We start from the raw sequence: 24,482 nt of genomic DNA on the forward strand, positions 1-24,482 counted from the left end.
TCCGCCCTCCCTGCATTAAGGCTACAGCTACACACTGGCTCACAGGCATCAGGCACACAAACATGACCTATGGGATTCCACCATCCTCAACCACACTCTGCGTCCAGGTCGGAGCATAACCCTGGAATAGCTCTAGCAGACAGTTACTCCAGATTTATACCCACATGTAACGCCAAGCAGCGCTTGGCTCCCTAGGTCAAGATTTGAGCAGCATCAAGCTAAAAGATCAGAATTGCAAAGAGACAGTTTAAAATTGCACAAGCAGAGCTGAGAGTCGCTAGGCACAGATGGAGCAATGAGAAGCATAAGCCACCTATGTTAATATTTTATACACACAATACCTGAAATGGCATACTGGGTGCCACTTACCTCAGTGGTGCTAGATTCAGTACCATTGAAGGTATTTACAGGCTTGCTCCAGGAGTCACTGCCAGGAGACTGAACGGAAAGAGCTGGAAGACAACAGAGAGCAGGGTGCTTAGAACACAACTGTGAGCACATCTTGTATGCTGTGCATGTTACACTATTAACTTTCCATTTCTAGACTTGAGATAGGACATTTTCGCCATTGCAGAAAGCTAGTGTTGCCTAATCAGCTGAGACATGATACAACAGAGAGAACACAGGGTATGGAGAGCGAGAGTAGAGAGCAGCGAAGAGATTTCTTTGGGAACATGAAAACAACAGGAGAAAGAAAGGGCAGAGATAGAAATGAGGGAAGTACTAGCTATTCAGTGCTAGACGATGAGAAAACAGAGGAAGGCAAAATAAGAAAATGGCTGAAGTAGATCCAGCCCAACAGGCTAGAAAATGCTATACAGTAGGATCTCAATGTTACACAAAGACTCAAGAAATAGATTAGGAGACTGACATGGTCAACAACAGGAGGAGGCTGATTGAACAGTGTAGCTTTGAACAGATGTTACTCCAGATGCCTGCTAGCTCCCCTCCCACTTACAGCATCAACCAAGAGAAGGTTGTCTCCTCTTAAGCACGGACACCCTGTCCTTCCTGCACACACCAGAGGATTCCCTAGCTCTGCAAAACACTTCGGAACAGACAGACCCAAACTCACCTGGACTGTTGCTCTCCCAGATCTCTGTGCCCAGGCTGTTTCCAGACACTGTTACATCACTTTGCTCCAAGCACAAGCCGTTCTGCTTCTTCGCAAATCGAGGAGGAATGCGAGACGGAAGGACACGGGCCTTAGCTGGTGCCTGAGAGAGAAAAGGCACAGGCTGTAAGACCTGTCACTGCACTGGGGTAACACGGCCTGTTCCTGGCAAGTTCAAACACTGGATTTCTACATGGTGTAATGTGAGAAGCCCCTAACTCATGTAACAGAACCATACAAAGTAATTCCGACTGCCCCCCGGCCTTTTTTTTTTTTAATGGACCCTGTGGCTACAGGGAGATTCCCCCAGTCAGTGAAAAAAGCTGCCTTCAGCAGCATCAGGCTTTTGTCTTTTGGGGAGTTGAGAGGATAGGATACAAAGCAAAGCAAAATTAACACTACAACAGACTTGCTCTGCTTAATTCCTCTCTTTTACTCCAGCTACAGCAAAATCAATTAATAATTTCACAATACAGAGATGGCTCTTTCACAGAGCCAAGATCTGAACAGAAAGAGAAGCACATACCTGCAACTGCAAGACCTTTCCCACTGCACGTTCTCACATTGTCTTCAGATGAATTTTAAATATGCCAAGCAACCAGGCTTTTGTAACTTTGCTTGTGAGACTCTCTGAACCAACCACAAGCTCTCCTTGTCAGGAAGCATTTCCAAACAAAGCTTTTCATTTGCATTTAGTCCTACAGATTTCACTAAGTCTCCCTTCACGTCAAAATATTCTCGTATCCCCCTAGAATTTGCAGTCTTCCCAATATGTGTAGATAAATGCACCCTTCTTAAACATTACTTAACTAAGCTATCGACGCTGCAGTCTTAAATCTTTTCTTGTAAATCAACTCCTTTATCCTGTTATGAACATTAAATTGTCAGCGCTTCTTCCAGTTTGTTAAATGCTTTCTGGTCAGGTGCCCAGACACAAACATGACACCTCCGGCAAGGAAGCTACCACACCCTGCTCTACCAATAACCCGTTGTTGACACAGCAAGGGCGCAGAGGTCCTCCACTGCTCACGCTGCCCAATATCCCACCAACTACAGCCAACCACTTGGCTTAGCGAGCCCAGTTGCTTTGGATGAGGATCGCTTTAGAAAACCCTCCTTAACTCACAAGTAACAATTCTGCTAGAAAACAAGAACAGTCAGAAATTTAACCATCCATCCTTTTCAAACCAATGGCCCCTGCCCATCAAAGCCAAAATGTGTTTCCTGGGCCTAATACAGGATTTATCCTGCTTTGGCCAACTGCATGTTTTTCTGATTATCCACTTCTGGGGGCCTGTTCCTCTGGCTGCACTCCAAATAGCTTATCATGTTAAGATTTTTCTGCCTCCCACTCCTCACCTGAGCAGCCTGTTCCTTCTTCCGTCGCTCCTCTTCCAGCAGACGACGCTGCTTTTTAGTAAGAACCTCAATGAAGCCTTCACCTGCCAAAGAACCTACTTCATTCTCTTCCGCTGTGTTCGACACCCGATTATCAATGATGGTACCTGAACAAAGCATATACCAGGAAGAAACTGTGCATATGTGAACGCATATAAAGCTTTATAATTGCACTAATTTAAAGAATGCATTCCAAATGGGATCCATGCTACAGGTAAACCAGTTCAGCCGGCAGCATTGCACCTAAGCTTTGAAAACTAAGCCAGGGTAGTCTGTTGACATGTACCAGTCACTTTATCCTGCAGAGCTTTGCTCTCCTCTGCCTCAATATAAGCATGCTCCAGCTGGGAGAGCTTAGGAACATGAGCTGTGTGGTAACTCGGGTAACTTTGGGTATAGTATCAGTTGAAACAAACCCCACACCTTTCCAAATGCTACTCCTAAGGACAAAGCAGGTACAAGTACTTTTGAAAACATACCCATCACCTCTGGATGTAAAACCTCAGTCCTACGAATGTCAAAAAGCTGAGCTGGCCTAATGCCAGCGGTTTCAGACTCATTTCTTGCCTTCTTGCCATGAGCTCAGACTCAAATTCACCACTCCGGATGCTCTTTCAACTTCCTTTGTGCTACATAAGGTATTTTGGGCTTGAAATTTAACACTTCAGAAATATGGAAAAATCTTACTTTCTCCCTAAAACCAAACTTTCTATAGAAGAGACATTAGAGAGACTGCCAGATCTGGCTGATAGTTTGCATTTAAAATTTAAAGCCATCTTTGTCTTCCCTGTTTAGATACACTTCAGTTTCTTGCTTGTGTGGGAAATGGAAAATAATCTAACCTGATAGTTAACATTATACTGGATTGAATGAGCCTTGCTCGAAGTTGTCACAATGTACTATCCCTTTTAAAAAACAAATGAACTAAGGCACTCACTTCCGTAGCTCAGTTCAAACTGTGACAAGGCCTCTCCCTTCTCGCTTGCTCTCTGCGCAGTGGATTTGGGCTCCTTCTCTGTCTTTTTACCTGGCCCCTCAGCACTCTCCGAGTTGCCATGGGAAGCCCTATCCAAGCTGTAAATGGAGTGGCTGCTCCCACCACTGGCGTTGCCAAGGCCCCCTCCTTCTTCTGGAGATCTACGAGGAAAGAAGGGAAAGGAATTAGATTTGTCACTAGAAGATGAGTAAAAGTAGCAAGAAGAAAACATATGGGCTGTGTTTTCTTTGCCAGGTTTCTAATCACATCTCATCCTTCCCTAGCTTTTGCTCAACTGAAGCAGACATTAAATTCTGAGCACAAAACCCATTACAAGGATGTTACTGGGCAAGTGGGATGGAAACAGAACAATACCTGTACTCATGAGTCAACCAACGTGCTGCCCCCGCAACAATATATTACCCTGCTTGTCCCCACAGGGAGAGCTCTGTGCTTCTATACAGTGTCTCCTACCCTCCTATGACTCCGCTCTAACAGATCCCCTGCCCCTCCTTGCAATTAACACGCATTTATTCACAAGCGCCAGGTGAGGGGAAAGGAGACGGCGAGAGCCTGACGACATTGAGAAAAAAAAAGTTCTATTTTGTTTCTCCCATGGTTTTTTTGCTCCTTTGACCACCATCCACCCATAGCTCCCCAGCATGCAACTCACAAGACAGACAGGTTGCGGGGGGAAGCTTCCCCCTTCCTTTACTTTCCCTTTCTACCTGCATGCATCTTTCCATACATCAGCTCTCCTCTCCTTTAATTCCACATAAACTACTATTACTTACTACATCAAGGAATTGGGGGACATGGGTCATAAGAGGACAGAAAAAAAAAACGAACAAGTTGGCTATTTCTCAGTGCTTTAAACCCAATACAAAAAGACCCTTTTTTCTTCTTTGCCTGTTAGAGGATAACAAGGAAGCTGTCAAACTGGCCCAGAACCAAGGCCCACCTAACCCAGCACCCCGTTGATCATCAGATTCTTCACAATACACTTGCAAGGAAACACTTAAATCCCTGGTGTCACAGCTGTTTTAAAATACTCTGAGGAGGAACTCCTCCTACCAGGCTAGGAACACACAGCACTGCTTGCCATCTATCACTGGTCTCCACTAAGGTCTAAGAAAATATTTGCTCAGGCAAAGCTAGGGCTGGCAATGTCACACACTGCACTCATGCCAGAAACACGCTACTAGGAATCCAGGATAGTGATGCTCAGTCTGCACAGCTCACAGCAACTCATCCCAGGAAAACCCAGCCCTCACTTCTGTGCACTGCTACACTCCACTAGGGACCCATGATAGCAGTGGAAGGACACAACAGCTTTAGAGTAAACGAAGGAAATCCTGGTCCTTATCTTTCATGCCTCTAGTGAGAGGCAGTCAAGAGAGTAGAGAGCTGCCTTGGCACAAAACTTATGTCGACAAGAGCAGCACACGTCAAGCCCACAGTGTCTCAGCAACTTCCATAAACCTGAATTCCCAGCACTGAAGCAAAGGCATCACTTGTTTGTAAAACTGACAACGATGAAGCCCTTGGGTGTCATAAGGCTGGATTAACAGTGCTGGAAGTCACCCGCACTACATAAAAAGAAACACAGCCAACAGCTCCTCACCCACAGCCCAGCCCTTCTGCAATCCTCCGATATCAGATGAGGTATCTGTACATCAGAATGCAACTCTACCTTTTGCTTTTAATCAGTGTCCCGTTCTGCTGGCTGTCGTATCTGGAAGCTGCTCCTACACCAGTCCTGACGGACTGCTCCACAAACCCTGTTGGCTCGGTCTTGCGGCTCTGCCTGTCAACAATCGGCCTTTGGCTTGAGAAGCTCCTCTTTGCTAGCTCCCTCTTCTCTCCCAGGCTTCCGTTCCCGAGGCCACTCTCTAGCTGGCCTTCGCTCTCTGCAACTCCATCTCGCCTCTCCCGCCGCTCGCTGAAGTCGCTGCTTTCAGATGCTGTCTCCCACTCCTCATTGGCGTGGTCGGATGAGTTCTGGTAGGACAGCTCAGGAGACCGTCTGCCCGAGATGGTGCTCTTCTCTGGGGTGGTCAGCTTGGGTCTTCCAGGCCACTGGCTGGGCAGCACGTTGGGGACTCCCTCCTCAGGGTTCCACTGGCCGACTGATTCCCTCTCTTGCCTGAGGCGCCTGAATCTTGGTGGTTTGTCCTGGCGGGGGGGACGCCTTCTCCTGAATGGCCTGTTTTCTATGTTCTCCTGATCCGCAGAGTAATCTTCCTGGAAAAAGTGCCTTTTGTCATCCAGATGGCTCTCATCAAAAACCCGGCTAGAGAAGGAATCCACGTGTTTATAAGAATCCTGAATGTACTCCCTGTCGGACTGTTGCCTGCTCCCAAAAGTGTCCGATGGAGAGGTGTGGCTGTACTCCTGCCACCCTGCTCCCCCACTCCTGCCTTGCCACTGGGTGGGCTCCTTACCCATGAAACCCCTTCGCCCATAGCCAGAGTTGCTCAGTCTTGGTGGCAGTGATCTCCCAAAAGCTCTGGGGGCCCTCATCTTAGGATCCAGACTAGTGTGATCATCTGAATAGATTTTGTTGGACCTCCAAGATTCTTTGAAGTCTCCCTTTTTCAAATCACTGTCCTCCCTGTCCAGCACAGAGCCTTCATTGCTGTTCTCTGATCCTCTCTGCCGGCGACGCTTGGGGAGCTCCTCGTATTCTGACCCTTCACTGTGTGTCTCACTTGCAATCCGGCGCCTTGGTTTGCCTCTGGGGAAGTCCTCTGGCTGGTTGAACTCCCGAAGCCCTCGCCCTCGGCTACTCCGCTGGTTGTTATAGACTCCCCGGCTGCCCACAACAGTGCCTCGGCCTCTGAAAGTAAACTCTCTGAAGCCTCTCCCTCGCCCACGCCCCTGACCTCTCCCACCAAAGGCTTGTTCCTCATCAATGAAGATCCAGTTGTTTCTTTTTGTGGGAGGTAGATCACCAGACTCTCTGCATAGCTTGTTCTCCCAGGTTCTTTCTGGCTTCTCTTCCTCCTCGTCTTCCTCCTCTTCCTCTTGAGATTTCTCAGCCTCTCGGGCAAGGCTGGCTTGGGAAGAACCTTTGTCATCCAGCAGATAGCGTGTGGAGTTCAGTAAGGCTGTAGAATCATCTGACTCATTTTCTACTTTCTGAACAGCTGCCTTCTCCTTCAGTGGGCGCGAGGTGTCCTCGCCCTCCAGTTTAACCTTCTCGATCTCCTTCTCCTTCTCTTCCACCTTGAGGGCTTTCAGGACTGGTTTTTTTATTGGGCCTGATCGCCGTGTCCTCCCCATTTGCTCCTGGTGCTGACCACTGGTGTTCCGGTTCTCAGGAGCCCACTCCGTTGTCTCTTCAGCCGGCTGTTTGGTATTGGCTCCTTCTTTCTTCCACGGGTCAGCATTGAATGACTGCTCATCCCTGGGCACTTCTTCAGCAACCTCTGCTGCAGTCTCTGCAGGTTTCTGATGGTGGCTGATATCCCAACCATTATATTCAGGCTTCTTCTCTGCTTGGATAAAATCAGGCTCCAGAGGTGAACACCTCAAGTTTGCATGGCGGTTGCCAGAAGTAGAAGTTTCCTGCACAGTCTCCTGATGCTGAAACAGGAGATCTTGGCCTATCCTCTGAGACGACAGGCAGCTGTCAAAGTCTGCTTGGGCCTTCTTGTCAAAAGCACTCAAATACTCCTCCCCTCTCTCCTCAAAGAGATCTCGCTGGGTGCTCAGACCCTCTGGCCTTCCAGAAGAAGGAGAGTAACTGTCATTCCTGAGAAGGAAGGAAAAAACAAACAAAAGAAAGTCAGCTAACACAGAGGACAGCACAACTCCAAGGCCTCATGCTGGGCACAAGAGGCGGAAACAAATAAATAAACTGGAGTTTGTTCTAAATCATGAGGAATGAGCCTATAAATACCTGAATGCTGGGCAGATCTGCTGTGGCCCCAGGCTGTACTGCCTTCTTTGTCAAATCAACGGATGATAAAGAAAGCAGTTCCTATGATGGGCAGCAAACTTAAGAAATAAAGGGAGATTCAGCCTCCAACATATGTGGAGATCTGAAAACAAGGAACTGATTTCAGGAAGTCCCAAAAAATTAGGAGACAAACTAGAAAGTATCAGAATTTTTGACTCGTCGTTTTCTGTACCTACCCACGTAGGTGACAAGTGCCTCTCTCCTACCGAACAGGCTCCAAGCTGGTCAACCTTGACCGGCATCAGATAGAAAAACTCTGAATAGCTCAGTCCATAAGCACCTCCACAACTTAAACACTCAAGAGTGTTAAGGGTGCTACCAGATCAGTACTCGGCCTGTTCAGAGGTATCTTTCGGGTCAACTCTACACCTGCTTTTCAGTAGGAGATGACTTATGGCAGCACCTCCCATTGCAGCATGAGGACAGGGGAGTTCTGCACTCACCTGGCATGCAGCCCCTCCATGGTCATGTCAGCCTGTTTTTGATGTGACAGGGAGTACCCTTTGCTCTGCAGGGATGTGTAGCTCTCCTGGCCCCACACTGGCACAGGGTCCAAGGGAGCACTTTTCCTTTCCACCTGCCCTGCCTGACAGTTCTGATCTTCAGACCGACAACTGCTTCCTCCAATGGAGTCCTGCTGAATCATGGGCTTCATAATTCCTGGTCACAAAAGAATTCATATCATTAACGCTAGGATCTCGCAGCCAAGAAAAATTAGCAACCTGCTGCTAGCTTGACCCCCCCTTCCTTCCAGGGCAGCAGGCAACTGCAGCCATGGAAACCTTTCTGGTAGAGGGAAGACTGTTTGGGAAATATACATCTGGGAAATACACCTGGAGTAATACAGAAGGTGACACAGCTTTCAGAGCCCAGCCTACACAGAACGCTACACACCATCACTGGCTTGGAAGCAAGCAGGTGTGTGAAAACGAACTACAAACTCAAGGGAAAGATTTATACATCCTGATGTTTATATTCACACCTCTGAAGATCAGAAACAAGGCAGGAAGGTGCTAGGAGCACACAGCTCAGGAACTACAGCATTTTTCCATCATGTTTCTTGAAGGGGGTCTATTAAGATTTCACATGATTACAGCAACCCCCAAACTGATCCTTCTCCAAAGGGCAAAATCTGCTTTTACACCCAACTAAGGCTCCAAAGCTGTTAGGGAAGATCTCCCATTGCAGGGCAGGGCAGCAACAGGCAGGTGTCTTCCCTCCCAGCCTCCTTTGTTCCCTCACCAGCCCTCACTACAACTGACTCCTCCTGATCCCTAGAAAAGGTCAGTCACAGCCAGCCAAGATGCAAAGTCTGGACAGAGGTAAGATGGGTAAAGCACTGCAACTTTCCAGACACGGACCAACCGAACAGCCACGGTAAAGGGAAACACTGAAAACACCTTACCTGAAGGGTGAAGGGCTGAAGGGTAGAAATCCACAGGGGCACGACTCTGGGCCATGCGAGGGTCCATATAAGAGGGCATCATCATCCATCGAGGATCAAAGCCAAGCATCTGGGGGTGCGGCGGGTAGAACGTCCGTTGGGGATGGGAATGGGATGGGGGAGGATAGACTTGCTGCTGCTGCCAGTGCTGCATCTTGTACAGCTGCTCCTGCAGGGAAGAGGGATGGGCCATTTGACACAAATGGTCACGGTGCCAGGAATGCCATTTGCGAACTGGCCAGCCGAAGGGGAACACATTCTATGTGTTAGAGGCTCAGCAACAGATCAGATGGGTGGGTAGAGTGGATAAGGGAAATTCGCTACCAACTGGGAACATGGCAGTTGTTCTTATCTCTAAATACCCAGAACAGCCAGAATAAGTTGCAGGCAGAAGTGCAGCCAGAATCTCACACCAGTATGGGCCACGCTACACGGCCATATGCAAGGGATCACCTTGAAGACTGGAGTTTGCATTTTCTCAACACTTCTATAAGATCCAGGACGGTTTTCCAGTCAAACAAATTTCCTAATTGGAACCAAATACTTTAGAAGATGTTCTTATTTGGAAGAAATGCAATTATAAGTTATTTAGTGTGCATATATTCGTTCTACTCCTGTTAGCTGAACAATTAGATAAGAACAGAGAGCTATTAATATTTTATAGTATTTTCTGCGCATCCTCTAGAGATGGGTGACACCCTCGCATTGTTTCCCATCTCCATGTGGCCAGTCCACCTTCCTTTAGCTGAAGACTGTCATGATGTTAATCTGATTTGACACTTAACTTTTGCCAAAGGTCCAAGAAGAACCTATATTTGAAGGGAACTTTGTGTATCAAAGAAAGCTTTCAAAAGGTAAACAGCTCCAATTAACATGAAATATGTCTATTTACCTGTCAAATTTTCCACCACATTTTCTTACTAAGCTTATAATGGTGTCAGATACTGTAACTGTTTATAAAAAAAGCCAATCCCCTACCGCAGACCAAGAGAGACACCCTTAAATCTGGGCCTGATGCATCATTATGGCAAGACAGAAACTCAGATAAATGCAAAGATTATATCAGAGTTATCTAGTGCTCCAGTACCTTGGAGAAAATATTTCATTAATGGTACCAACACTATTATTTTGTTATTTTCATGGAACCATTGCCACCAAAGCAGCAATACAAGTCACCCAAAATACAAACTGCCTCATACATACTAATGACACAGTGGATAAGAGAAATTAAAATGAAAATTTCATGTTCTTCCAGTAGCAATGACCTGCAGTATTATTAGCATGACAGCAAAGGCATCCAATTCTTTTTAGTTTAAGAGCATCTCTTTTAAAGAGTAACATTAGCAGCGTTTGCTGCTGTACATTTGAATCGCGAAAATGTCAACTGCCCAGTAACAAGCACAGGGCAACATTCATAAAAGAGCAATTACTGAGCTTCCAAGCAAAAGCCAAATGTGAGCTCTTCACTAAGGTTTGCAGCATCGTTGATTATATCACATTTCAACTGGTTATTCTATGAAGAATGGCAATTAACTTTGCATTATCTCCAGCCTGAATATTCTGCCCTTTGGTTTGACTCTGCTGCCCTAAGGAGGCCCATTGCATCTAGAAGAAGAGCTGAACAGCGCGTACGGCATACAGCACTGTAAAGCTGAGCAAGATGCAAGACACATAAAGCAGTTCAGGCTGGTCTCTCAAAACCCCAGAAGAGAGTTTTCAATAAAACAAAAATGAAACAGTGAAGACCAAACATTTATGATGCAAAGAGAGTAATGATTTGGAAGAGCCTCACAGAGGAAAACGTGGCTAGGCAGAAGATAAGAGCAGATGTAGGAGACAACCCCTCAACAAAGGCAGGAGGTGGAACGAGAAGGGTGCTGCTTCACAACCCTCACGTTCAGTCCAGAAGCAGAGTCCTACCACCTGCCAACCTAAGCATAGTTTGCCCCTGGCAAGCAAACAGCTGCCCGCACCTAACAGGGTAAGGGCACAGCAAGTGCAAAGTAAAATGGAAGCAGCTGGTCCCCAAAGGCTTTCCTTTCCCTTGGCCTGTATATTCATCTCCCTGTCACTGCAGCAGCGCTGAAGAACAGTGTCTCTCTCATCCTGTGCCAGGGAATCAGAACAGATGTTCACCAGGTTCAGTGCCAGCCAAAGGCATCAGAGACTTCACTAGATCAGGCCTACAGCAAGTACCAAGGTAGCCACAACTGCTGTCTTGACTTTGGACGTGGGAAGGAGAATATCCCCAGCTTCTCCTGCATACACACATTTGCAAAACAGAGCTCTGCTACAAACTACATAGTCCTAAGATTTCACATTATCAGGAGACACTCAGACAACTGTACAAGACAAGTCAACATTTCTGACAGCTGTGTCTATTTTTCTCCCAGGCAAGTGACAAACCTGGCCTGCCCACGCCTCTCCTCAGCCACAGAAAGCCCTAACCACAATAGCTCCAGCATCACAGGGTGGACGTAAAATTCATGAAACATATATAGAGCCCTTTTACACTTGTCAGACAGGATACACGTGTGATCAAATGTACTGAAAAAGGCCAGAGTAAAACCCCCATTTACGACCCCCCAGTCCAAAGCCAGTTGGTCAGTGCTGATGGTGTTGAGAACCAAGCAAACACAACAGGTTGGTGGGGGTCCAAAGGAAGAGGGGTGGGAATGTCACACCTATTACCTGCTGCTGTTGCTGCTGCTGCCTCTGGAATCGTGGGGGAAGAGACTTCTGGTATTTGTTGAATTCCTGTGCTGGAGAGGGAGCTTCTCTGAGCTCCTCCTCACTGCTGCTTTGGGCTGCTGCTGCTGGGGCAGGAGTCTCCTCTTCCAGATAGCCAACAGAGACATCCTGTGTGTGAAACTCAGGGGTTGCTGCAGAGAAGAAAATAAGCCTTGATGAGCCCTGCTCATGACAGGGCTTGTGCGTGCACCACCACACCACAACATACCCAGGCGTGGGCATGTCCTGACTGCGTTACGTGGTTAACTTTATTATAATCATATATAGTATCCCACATACAATCTCCCTGATTTGCCTTGACAGCTGTAGAGGGCTTTGTCCACCTTGTTTTAGTGGTAAGTTCCGAGATTCCCCCTCTGCCATCAGCCTTGTGCTTAAGCACTGGGGAAAAAAGTCCATTTCCCCTGTTACTCCTTAAACCTACTAGCACTTACTGGTAACTGATATTCTGATCTGTGGCCCATAAGCACTTTCTTAATATCATGAAAAGATCAAGAGACCTGTTCCAACAAGATCTCTGCCAGCACAACTGACTAAGCATGTAACATGGTTACATTTGTTTTAGTAGGATTTTTTTTTTGAATGAACCTTTATCACCAATCCAAAATACTCTGCAGAATATGTGAAGCAGCTGATCTCTCAAGTGCAACTGAAGTACCCTCTGAACACTCCCTCCCAGGAATTCCCCCACACTTCCAGTAAGAGATCAGCACAATAACAAAAAAAGCAGCTTTTACAAGGCGAGGCAAGCGATGTTTCTGTACCTCTACGGAAGGCATGACCATTCTCCTGCACAGCATTTTTCTCTGTGCTTGGGGGTCGCACATCTTCATTCTCTGTGTGTTTCTGGGTCTCGCTGGTTTTCTGAGCCAGTTTGCATTTCTGATCAAGTTGCTTCAGCTTTGCAGCGCAGGCTGCCAGACGCTCCTCCCTGGCTCGCCGCTCTTCCTCTTCCCTTCGCCTCCTGGCTCTCTCGACAGCCTCTGAGATCTCAGAGTGCACAAACTTCTGTCTCAGTGGCACCTTTTCTTCTTTATCCTCAAGGGACTGCTGCCTGAGAATACTTCCCAGGGTGGGCTTCTGCCAAAGGAAAAAAACATTCCTCAATAAGTATGACCCAAACATCTCCTGTACCTTGAACTTTGCATCCCACGACGAGAAAATCCCCTCCTGACTCCCTCCCCTCTATCCTCACGCACACAAATCCCCCTTTTGGTGGGGAGTTATTGCTATCTGATTCAATAACTCTATTTTCTCACTGTCTGACAATCCCACTGCTCTGGACCAGATTCAATTTCTTTTCTCTAGTGGGAGTGCTATGCAGATGGATTTCTCTCTGGCTGGGTATAAACAAAGAATTGAGAAATTCATCAGCATCCCATTTTCAATAATATGTCAAACTGGCCTCTTGGGGACAGTGATTCATTGCATCCAGCAGCACAAGCCCACTCACATGAGTTCGGCCTACCTGGTATTCAGATGTTGAGCTCCAGCCATTCAGCTTCCTCGGAGGCTGCTGTGAATCCTGCACCTTCCGGACTGATCGGGACAAGCCCACAGAGTCGCCCCAATTCTTTCCTTCCTCCACGGTGTGTTTGACATCTGCACTGTCTGCAGAGCTCAGGGACAACTGTCGCTGCCTTCTGGGATCCCAGCTGTTCCTGTCATATAAACAGCTTTGCTATTACATTTGCTACTTGACTCAAAAGGCACTTGCAGTCTTATCAAGTCACAAAGGCAACTGACTATATCAGAAAGATCGAAAAAACAGACACCAGAACAAGCAATGCACTATTCCTCTCAAAGTGCTTAAGGATTAACACCACTATTGTGCAGCAGGATAAAGGTAAGACACAGAAAGAGGAGGAGGAAAAAAGCCCAGCATCCTGACACTCATCTTCAAGACCCATGCACACCCTTGAGGCCCACTCAAACAAAGGTCGGTGGAATCAATAAAGTCACAGTATGAATCAGGGGGATCAAACCTCAACCTTTAGAGCAAGTTTTAAAAAGATCATGGTACCATTTACTTTTACTGAAACAACTGCAGGTGTGAATACAGATGCTTCTTACCACTTCTGTCGTCCATCTTTAAGAGTTTCTTCCTCTTCCTCATCTTCACTAAACTTCAGTTTCTCAGAGTAATCCACTTCATCATGAATGCCTACAAAGGCAGGATTGGAGAAGGGATATATGAGAGGAAAGCAACAGGTCCCTTGTCCTGATAAAGCTTATGCCCTCTCTGCCATTAAACCAAAGAATGCACAGGCTTGGCATAAACTACTTAGAAAGCCAGACTTCCAGCACAGCTACTGGAAATGATGCAAGTAGTGTGGATCCACAATGCTGAACAGCTGGGCTGGTCCCAGAAGAGGAACAGCAACCAATCTGGGAATGGGGGCTGCAAATGAGGAGACAGTCACAAAGCTAGACTGTGTAACTGAATACTGAACCCATGACTCAAGGGTGGGACTAACTCTCTGTCCCAGCAGCCATACTGCTATCCTCCTGCTGTTTGGTGTTTTCAGCTTTTAGGAGTCTTCAGATCCAGTTCCTTGAGCATAGCGTGATGGAAGGATCAGAAGGATCCATTGTGTCATCATTTACACCAACAGCAATTTCACAACTAGACAGACCACTCTTTGCTGCTTCTCCTCCCTTTGAAACAGAGCCACGAGAATATCCTGGCTATTTCATGCTTCAGGGAGGAGTAATTACTTTGCTTCACCTCCTAAGTTCTTGCCTGAAGGTAGAGAAGAGAAGCACTTTACCTGCCCACCCGTCATCTGCATCAGTGTCTAGTTCATCCAGCCCCTTTAGGTTCTCTGCATTGATAATGGTGGGCCGAGGTGCTCTCTCTATTTGCTGCCGAAGTGGACGTGTTGGGCGAGACAGGTTAAGCCTGTTCTCTTTTCTATAGGGAAATACAAAGAAATGGTTAGAAACAGTAAACAGTAAAGAAAAGAACGTAGAGCTGGGTTTGTAACAGTGAAATCAGTCCTTTTCTACCATGCATTTGTATACAAGGGCTCGAAGTTTCTCTCCCTGTCCAGCGAAGTTTCTTTCCCTTGTGTACCTGGTACCTGCTGCCTAGGGCTTACAGATCAAAGCTGCGACCCTTCAAGTCCAGGATCACTACTTCTCATGTCTACCTGCTATTCAGACACACAGTGCTTACAGTCCTGCAACATTTCAAATGCTGCTGGAGTTGGAGCACTGCTTCTTCGGGTAAAACTCAAGTTTCCTCTGTGGCTGCCTGCAGCTTCACCTATGCCACTGGATCCTTGGCCCAAATTCTTGCATAGCTTAAGGTTCATGTCACACCCTGAACCTGCCTCTCAATTGAGACAGTCACAGCAGCCTTACCCATCCTGGTCATTCATCTGGTATTGTCTGAAAGGTACCCGGGGCTCAAGCCGAAGCTGAGGAAGGGGGAAAGACCCTCGGTCCAGCGATGCAGGGGTCTCAGATGGCTGTTGTGGACACATCTGGAACAAGGCAAAGCAGAATAGTCTGTTTTTTCTCCTTGATACAGGAAGGCTTACCCAGATAAGGTTACACATGAGCACAGTAGCTGCATCCGTGCAAAGGGAAAACAAACATTTCATGTCTGGCTGCCCAATAGGCCACATGCTAATGGTTACCCTTCTCCAGCTCTAGAAGGAAAGCATCAACTTCTCCTTGGGCTGAACAAGGCTCTGCTACGCTATTCTAGCACAAAAGGGTAAATGCACAACAGGAGAAACTAAAAATAGATCAAGAGAAGGATCCCTGAGCAAGCCCTGGGAACCAATTCAGAGTCCAGGAAACAGCTTTCTGAGATGACTTCAACACACGCATGTACTACAAGAACCAAGGACATCACGCAGCTGTGGGGAAAGGGCAACTTACAAAAGCAGGTAGCATGTCATGGTATGTAGGTGGTTGGTAGACATTTCCCATGAACTGTGAAGCCCCTTTGCGGACAGGCTGAGCTGGGCGGAGAGATGGCTCCTTCGGATCACTGGCACTCACTGAGGAGGGGGCTCCATCTCCCGTGCTAGAGGTCTTGCTGCCCAGCTCAGCAGGGGAGGCGGTCAGAGATGTGGCAGAGGTTATGTTCCTCCCACCGCCCTCCCTCCAACTGGTGACATCTGGAAAGGAGGTTAATAATTATGTTACATTTGTAAATACAGACAAGTCACTCTGCCAAAAAGTCTCAAAGCTCAAATACTCTGGTCAATCCCTAATTACACTGAGCATTTAGAAAAACATCAGGGACCAAGAAAAGTTTCCAAAAGCGTTTATTTTCCTAAGAGACTAGCAGCATCAGCCATTACTAAGTAATTGCCGCACCAGTGGTATCCTTATTTGTCAATAAGCCTAAATTCCAACCAACTCTGCTCCCCATCTCCACCATCCTAACCCTGCAGAATTAAGGCCAATTAGATCATGCACAAATACTCAAAGAGAAGCCAGGTTACGCCACCCACTCATTTTACTTGTGACTCTCCCTTCGCCCAGGGGAAAGCGGCCTGCTTTGCAACACCACACAGCAATTTTTATGAAACAACGTAGTAGATGACAGTCCATACTTGGCTGTCTGGACCACAGAACTCAGGCAGTGAGCATCAGCACTACATGAGAACCTGTGATCATTTGCTAAGCAGCTTGACACATGTGAGCCCATAAAAAGATAAAAGGAAATGTAGGGATGGAATATCTGATCCTACCGCGAACTGGCATTCCACTCCCCAACAGACAGTCTATGGGGTTATGAGCTGGGGTAAGGCAGAAAGACACAATCCTTAACTTACTCTGGGGGCGGAGGCTTGGTCCTGGCCCATACGACGGATCTAAGGCGCCCTTTTCTTTGCCAACCTTGTCCTGCTCGCCAGCTGCTTTCAGCGTCGGAAATTCCTCGGGAGAGAAGGATAACAGTCGGCTTGAGGCCCTTGAACCTGTCAGACAAATAAGTGTGGGACTAAGAGAGGATCCTTCCACTCTTTCAATTCCCTTATGAGATCAGCCTGAGATCAGGAAACAGGTTTCCTGAGAATCTGGGCCTCCAGGATATTTAAACCCAAATTACTATCGTACCAGCACCTCAGCTCACAACCAAAATGCTCTCAGACACTGTCACCAACACGACAACACATGTCCTCACCCAGCACTCCCACACTCTTAACTTGGGATCTTCATTTAAATTCTCATGTTCAATGAAGTCAGAGTGAACTTTCTCAGTTTCCAATTATTTTTGTAAAGTACAAGATTCAGACTGAGGCAGAGATATTCATTCTGCAAGATCTCTTAATAGATGATACGCTGTTATCAAGTATTTGACATTTCTATTCAGACTCTTTCTGCTCAGATCTCTGGGGAAGTCCATTGTTGATATTTCTGGCAATATACTCAGTAAAAGACCACAGATAAGGACCAAATGCTATACGCTCTCCTCCCTGCTGCATTATTTTTAAGATGCAGATTACTGGCCAGATCAGGCCAGGTTCATTTCTTGTCATTGGCAAATTGTCTTGCTGAATCATCAGCCACCCCAGAATGACAGCTCTCTGTCCATTCTAAAGATCTGCCAGTGACTGCAAAACAAAAAACACCAATTCTCCTAAATCCACTGGCAAGATAACACTGAGTAAGAGGAAACTGTCACCACTATTGCACTACTAAACATTTAAAAAATTGATTTTCTGAGAACTGTTTCTTGGTGTTACTTGGCTAACGCTCTTTTTAAAATGGGCATTTCAAAATTACCACGCTGGAAGTATCAGCAATGAGTACTGAGGACCTGACAAAAGAATCTCATCTATCTTTATCCTTCCCTGCCCTAAAAAGTCAAGAAGGATTGCCTTCTTTAAGTCATTTTCACTTTCTGGAACTTGCACACTGCACAAGATCTTCCATCTGAAGATTTCCAGAGAAGACACTGCAACTGCTGCACGTAACATCTTCAAACATTTTGGACAGATGAGAATACACAAGAAGGACATTTCTCAAATACACCACAGAACATCTGAGATGTGCTGAGAGTTCTGATTTTTACTGCATTATTCTACTGAACTAGAATGGCAATGAGAATATTAAAAACACTTAAGTGTCTTTTGGGGAGACCTCCACCTCCCAGGTAAGGCTGCACAATATAACGACTGTTAACGTGCACACATTCAGAGTCTGCACTCTAACCCCAGGCAGCATCACACTGATAGAAGCTTGGTGCATCTTTTTATTTCCTCCAAGTGCCCCTTATACATAAGACGCAGGCATGGAGCACTTCATACTTAATTTACTAGACCATATTTTTTCAGGATACGGCCTCCAAAAAGATTTTACAGCAGTTAATACCTAAAAGAGAGCAAAAAGCAGAAGACTTCCCTCTTCATCGATAATATCAGAGTCTGCTGTATTATCTCAGAAGGAAAAGCAATTGTTCAATGTCACTGGAGAAGAGGCACGAGGATGGAATGGCCTAAGAAGTTGTTTCAGCCACATTTCTGATGCTTCTGTGTTTCAATTACCTTCTAATTAAGCTGCGCTTAGCCACATATGCAACTCTTTTCTTGGGTTGAGAACTCTATATTGATAAGTGTGACCTAGAATGAGTTTTCAAAAAATCTTTAAGAACATTGTTAGATGATCAGATTTCAAAACAGGAGGTCCACACAGTGACAGTCTCAAAAAAGTACCTATTAACCAAACAAGACAGTTTTTGTGCTGGCCACCAACCTCAGGCAAGCACAAGTCCCCGCTTTAACATTTAGCCTTTTAGAAACACCCCCTCATTAAGGGACTCATTTAATTTAGGATAAGCTTGTCCCCTCCGTTTCTGCAATCTGCACCTGTCTCAATTCTTTCAAGCCTCTCTGCAATTTCACTTGACAACTGAATGGTTCCAGGTCTGTTCACATTAAAGTACTCTCACTACGGTTTTAATGGTAGTACTCAGTGCAGCTGGAAGCCACCTCCTGTGTAGGAATGAATGCATCTGAAGACAACTAAACTCCCAATTTACATTAACACTGCTTTGGGATCCTTAGTCAAGCAGAAGCCATTAGTAGCACAGTTACTCAGGGAGACTTAATAAAAAGGCCTCAGCCAAGGTGTAACCGAGTGCATCCTGCAACAGCTTCCCACTGACACTATAATACCCTTGGACCAAGGATGCTGTGTACAGCCTCCCTGAGGTATTATCATTACAGCCTCACTTTTGACCACCTAATTAGGTGAAGCTCCCCACGCTACTAGCCGTGGAGATGCCTACATTTCCAGCCTCCAATGTCATAGAATCATAGAGTCTTCATGGTTGGAAAGGACCTTTGAGATCATCGAGTCCAACCAAACAACCTACAATCTCTGCCACTAGAGCATGCCCTGAAGTGCCACATCTAGACGTTTCTTAAACACCTCTAGGGATGGTGACTCAACCACCTCCCTGGGCAGGCTGTCCCAGTGCCTGACCACTCTTTCAGTAAAGTAATTCCTCCTAATATCTAACCTAAACCTCCCTGCCGCAACTCCAGACCATTTCCTCTAGTCCTGTCATTATTTACTTGGGAGAAGAGGCCAACACCCACCTCTCCACACCCTCCTTTCAGGTAGTTGTGGAGGGCAATGAGGTCTCCCCTCAGCCTCCTCTTCTCCAAGCTAAACATGCCCAGCTCCCTCAGCCTCTCCTCATATGCCCTGGGCTCCAGACCCCTCACCAGCCTGGTCGCTCTCCTCTGGACACGCTCCAGCACCTCAATGTCCCTCTTGTACAGAGGGGCCCAGAACTGAACACAGCACTCGAGGTGAGGCCTCACCAGTGCCCAGTACAGAGGCACCATCACTTCCCTGCTCCTGCTGGCCACGCTATTCCTGATGCAAGCCAGAATGCTGTTGGCCTTCTTGGCCACCTGGGCACACTGCTGGCTCACGTTAAGCTGGCCATCCACCGGCACCCCCAGGTCCTTTTCTGCCGGGCAGCTTTCCAGCCACTCTGCCCCAAGCCTGTAGCGTTGCTTGGGGTTGTTGTGACCGAAATGCAGGACCTGGCACTTGGCCTTATTAAACCTCATACAGTTGGCCTTGGCCCATCGATCCAGCCTGTCCAGGTCTCTCTGTAGAGCCTTCCTACCCTCAAGCAGATCAACACTCCCACCTAGTTTGCTGTTGCCTGCAAACTTACTGAGGGTGCACTCAATCCCCTCATCCAGATCATTGATAAAGATATTAAACAAAACCGGCCCCAAAACTGAGCCCTGAGGGACACCACTGGTGACCGGCCGCCAAGAGGATTTCACCCCATTGATCACAACTCTCTGGGCATGGCCATCCAGCCAGTTTTTAACCCAGCGAAGAGTACACTTGTCTATGCCATGATTCGCCAGCTTCTCCAGGAGAATGCTATGGGGGACGGTGTCAAAGGCCTTACCAAAGTCCAGACAGACGACGTCCACAGCCTTCCCGCGTCCAGAAGGTGGGTGACATGGTCATAGAAAGAGATCACGTTGGTTAAGCACAGCCTCCCTTTCCTAAACCCATGCTGGCTGGCCATGATCTCTTGGCTGCCCTGCACTTGCCGTAAGAGCTCACTCAAGATGATCTTCTCCGTGATCTTTCCTGGTACTGAGGTCAGGCTGACAGGCCTGTAGTTCCCCAGATCCTCCTTCCGACCCTTCTTGTAGATGGGCGTCACATTAGTGACCCTCCAGTCATCATGTCCTCTCTTCTCTTCTCCTAAACCAATCCCTCCCCTCTCCCACTGTCTTCTGCACACTGCTCTGGTCTGATGGAGGATTGCTAGGAGGGGACAAACGTTTTCCTTCTCTTTCAAAACCTTCACCTCCCAAAACTCCCTGCTGCTTCACAAGCGCATGAAACATTCTGGTTCAAGATGGTGACGGGACACATTCTGTTCAAGCTGTGTCCTGCACTGGCCAACCTGAACAGATGCAGTTGCGCCATTCCAGCCAACACACTACGCAGATAAAAAAAAAAGAATCATATGGCCTCACTGCACTGTAACAGAGACAGCTGTGTCCCATTCCGCACCAGTCTAGACAGGGAGGGCAGGAAGAAATGCAGGCGATCTCACCTCATGCCTGTCTGGGAGAAGCAGGCACATACCCAGCTCCATTTCTGTTGGTCATACTCACCACCTTCTTGTCCTGCTGGCTTTCCATTCAGCTGTGCCCATGACTTTGGTCCACCTGGCACTGAATTTGTACTCTGAAAACAAAACAAAACCAAAACCCAACACCCAAAGATCAGTGAAGTCTTATGACTGTTTCTCATTTCCTGGCTGGCACCTGCTACAGTTCAGGTGTCTAGATCACCCAGATGTCACTGGATGCCACAGGTCTCCCCAGCTTCTTGTTGGGACTAACGTCACCCGCTCCCTACTCCAGTGTACTATGATGCTATAGCAAAAATCCTCTTCTCTGCCCTGTCCTTCATCTCTCCTTCGCTCATCTTCATCAACTACTTCCTCAAACCATTCCTCTTGCTTTTCTCCCTCTAATCAAGCTTTCCCTTTGTTCTGTTGCATTTTCCCAAACGGTCCCTCTTAAACTTCTAGATTTGTTCCATGCTACACCTCAGCTTAAAGGCTACCCTATTTTCTCATGCATTAACCACTCTTCTCCTCTTCAAAACATAACTCCTGTCCTGATTTCCCTGAACCTCAAGGGCTGGAAATTCTTTTTAAACTAAAAGTGTGAAATCTGCAGCAAAGAGGGGCCAGGTCCCTGCACTCTCTGGGGATGCTTTCTTACTTGCCAGTAGCTTTTTCAGGTCCTGACACTGGCAACTTCTCCCACATGACCAGATCGCTTGTTATCAAGTCTCATCAGGCTGGGAGCAAGAGCTGGATCTGTTGTCACCAAGCAACACTTGAATTAGACCCAAAGTAAAATAGTTTAGAAGTGCTAACCAGCCATCCCACATTCCAGCCATTCTTTCTAGATTGAAGCTAGAATTTCTGCACACACTTGAAAGGTACAGAGGTAACGTGCACAGAATTATACTCTAACTGCAGCACAGCATTCCTGGGGCACAGTAACTTGAAGTCAAGACAGTCAATTCTACAATTGATTATACAGGAACTGTTCTGTGACTTGCAGTCTGCTGATTCCTACTTGTGCAAGGCAACACAGACAATTAAGAGAAAACCCTCAAGCTGTCTGGAAACAGGGGAAGCAGGATGGCAGTCACAAAGACTGCTTGCACTCACCTCCTGACTGATTGACTGTGTCGGCTTCTGTAAATTGGAGACAGATTTCTGCAAACCCTGCTGCGGCAGCGACTCCTGCAGCTGTGCAGCCGTCGCACTGGAACTGAAAAGAGACAGCAGAGGTGAGATCAAAGGGGAAGGAAGGCAAAAAGACAGACAAACAACTCTAGCAATATAGCAGCAGCTAAAAGATGAAACTAACATTGGCTCTACACTGCTATGGACAACAAAACTGACCACTGTAAGGTCCAACACACAGCACAGCAGTACACAACTGCTGCTGCTTGCGTGACAAAACTTAGAAAAGGGTAGTTCTACTTACCTCTTTTGGTCTGGCTGATCCTGCTTGTTTGCCCATCCTGTACCGTCCTTGGGTACTATAATGATGTTGGGGTCGTTTCCTTTGTTCTCAGACTTCAAGCTAGGCAAGTTTGCAGGAGGTGGCATGCGCCGGGCAGCAGCAACTTTCCCAAGACTCTGTAAGCCATGTCTAGGTATAACTAGTGAGAAAGGAACAACGGCAGGTCATGGAGGGCTATATCCTGCTAGATATGTAACCTTAATTAGCATACTGTGGCTGGGTGCAGTCCCAACAGAGCTGTATGACAAGCAGCACCACTGCTGCTAGGTCAACATACAGGTCATTTCCCACAGGACCATGGTGAAGCAGCCGTCTGTTGTAGCAGCTGGCTACCAGGCAGCCTCCTACCACAATCATGAGGGAGAGAGAAATAATTCTCCCGAAAATAAAATGCCCACAGAGTCTTTTAGCTACCTGTGCAGATACTCCTCTTTCATTTCACCACGGAGAAGCAGCATCGCCATTTCACAGCTTGCGGAAATGGCCATCTAAGTCCACCTCTTAGCAGACAGACTGGATCTAACCCAGCAATCTTGAGGTCCAGATTTTCCAGCTCTATCCACCAGATCACATTTATTAAGCTGGTATTTTATTTTCTTTTGGTTTTGACTCCCACACCAAATCCAGAGCCAGTCCAGGCAATGTTTCATTTTTTCTGACCCCACCATCTACTTTTGGTCACATCTCCACCGCAAAACTAACTCAGGTTCTACCCTAAAGGCCTTCAGTCCTTGACTCCCACCTCACACAAGGTCTGACCAACTTAAGGCACTTCAGTCAGCTTAAATGCCCCATCCTGGTGTAGCCTAAGGCCCCAGTAAGGCTTTCACTCAAGTCTGCGAAGTGACCACTTTTCAGCAAGGATACAGCCTAAATGAAAGGGCCAACAGTCCCCCAGCTGTTTTGCCTTAATTCCTCTAGGTGTCTACAATAACAGCAGCACAAAACACCACAGACATTTTCCTTGAAGTCCTAATAGAACACAGGCTTAGACACCAGCACAAACAGCTCTGCACCCCAGCTGCTTCCCACTGGGCATCCTACCCAGAGGGCCAACAACCTGAATTAGCTCTGCAACAACACTCTTAGAAGACCCCAACAGGACCTTTCTGAAGACATTCCTTACCTGTAGTTCTGATAGCTTCTATTGACTTTCCTTTATACTTATCAAACAGGCTGAGAGTCGAATACTTGCTTTTCCCATCCTTTCCCTTGGTTATTTGCCCCAAACGATCGGACATTGCGATGAAATGTCATCTAGTAAGGAAATTTCTCTGCGCCGCTCCCGATCTGCCTTTTGATGAAAGAGAACCAGGGAAACACCATCAAATGGATTGTTCAGCCACAGACAAGTAAGAAGTAAAACAACCTGTAGAACTGCAGATATTCAGTGAGCAGACACACTAAGTTAACAAGGTTTTAAACCCCTCCTCTTTAGTTGCAAGAAGTTTATGGGATTTAAGATTCATAAACAAAATTAAAAGAACTGCAGGAACACACTTGTCACAGCATCATTTTTTTCTGCCACTCCAGTGCTGAAAAAAGTGTGCTTCTTTAATTATGAGAATACGAGAGAGGGTGATCAACATAGTCCTTGCTTTAAAAGAATAAGTCTAACAATAAACAGCTATGCAGAAGAATTCCCTAAAGATAAGTGACATAAAAGCACTATATCTTATTCCACACTGGAATTTACCATTGAGTTTCCTACTGAAGCACCGGTAGCCAGATTTGTAATGTTTAGGATTATGATTCCATGCTGGCCACAGTTAATGACTCATACCGGCAATTAATGCGTTGAAAGTATCACTTGAAGGCAACAGATTTATTTCTTCAGATTCCCTTTTCCCATTTGCTGGCCATGAGAGAGAGTTAATGAGTCCAAAAAACACTGCTCAAATGGAACAGGTTCAGACTCTTGAACCCGTGAGTTCAGGAGTTCTACTAGGAACCCTGAAAACACTTTATAAAAAAAGATTCCATTTCTCTGTTGCTGGCACTTTCAACACCTTTTTTAGCTATAAATACACTTTTCAGAATGGATGTAGTTTGTTCATTTTCCATTCTAATCTTTGCTGGCATAACATGCTGTGATTAACACCCTTCATGCAGTCTCTTTACTTTCACTTTTTGGCTCTTGGAGCCTAGGACAAAGCTGAGACATGGGAACACACACACTGTAAAGGTCAATTTTTATGTCAGAAAAGAAACTTTGCTCACTTTCAATGGATCTTTCTTTTGTTTCTTTCAAGCGTAATTCTTTGTTCTAA

At 46.6% G+C, this 24,482-nt stretch overlaps 1 protein-coding gene across 6 annotated transcripts in view; it reads right to left on the reverse strand.

Moving 5' to 3' along the window:
• The window catches only part of PRRC2B (proline rich coiled-coil 2B), a 52,493-nt gene that overhangs the window by 14,912 nt on the left and 13,099 nt on the right, over positions 1-24,482 (reverse strand). For 5 of the 6 annotated variants that reach the window (XM_063353409.1, XM_063353410.1, XM_063353406.1 and 2 more), the window contains exons 2-20: positions 23,339-23,506; positions 22,174-22,351; positions 21,852-21,954; positions 20,776-20,848; positions 16,444-16,587; positions 15,539-15,780; positions 15,014-15,135; positions 14,419-14,561; positions 13,721-13,811; positions 13,116-13,308; positions 12,412-12,727; positions 11,588-11,778; positions 8,858-9,065; positions 7,896-8,112; positions 5,182-7,245; positions 3,450-3,649; positions 2,474-2,619; positions 1,076-1,217; positions 370-452 (exon numbers count right to left, since the gene is read on the reverse strand). In XM_063353409.1, the coding sequence (XP_063209479.1) occupies positions 370-452; positions 1,076-1,217; positions 2,474-2,619; positions 3,450-3,649; positions 5,182-7,245; positions 7,896-8,112; positions 8,858-9,065; positions 11,588-11,778; positions 12,412-12,727; positions 13,116-13,308; positions 13,721-13,811; positions 14,419-14,561; positions 15,014-15,135; positions 15,539-15,780; positions 16,444-16,587; positions 20,776-20,848; positions 21,852-21,954; positions 22,174-22,351; positions 23,339-23,453 (4,971 nt within the window). In that variant the 5' untranslated portion in view covers positions 23,454-23,506. The remainder of the gene's footprint in view (positions 1-369; positions 453-1,075; positions 1,218-2,473; positions 2,620-3,449; positions 3,650-5,181; positions 7,246-7,895; positions 8,113-8,857; positions 9,066-11,587; positions 11,779-12,411; positions 12,728-13,115; positions 13,309-13,720; positions 13,812-14,418; positions 14,562-15,013; positions 15,136-15,538; positions 15,781-16,443; positions 16,588-20,775; positions 20,849-21,851; positions 21,955-22,173; positions 22,352-23,338; positions 23,507-24,482) is intronic. The other variant, XM_063353408.1, reaches the window with a different exon arrangement.

The sequence above is a fragment of the Chroicocephalus ridibundus genome, chromosome 15 (assembly GCF_963924245.1).
Source record: "Chroicocephalus ridibundus chromosome 15, bChrRid1.1, whole genome shotgun sequence".
Lineage (NCBI taxonomy): Eukaryota > Metazoa > Chordata > Aves > Charadriiformes > Laridae > Chroicocephalus > Chroicocephalus ridibundus.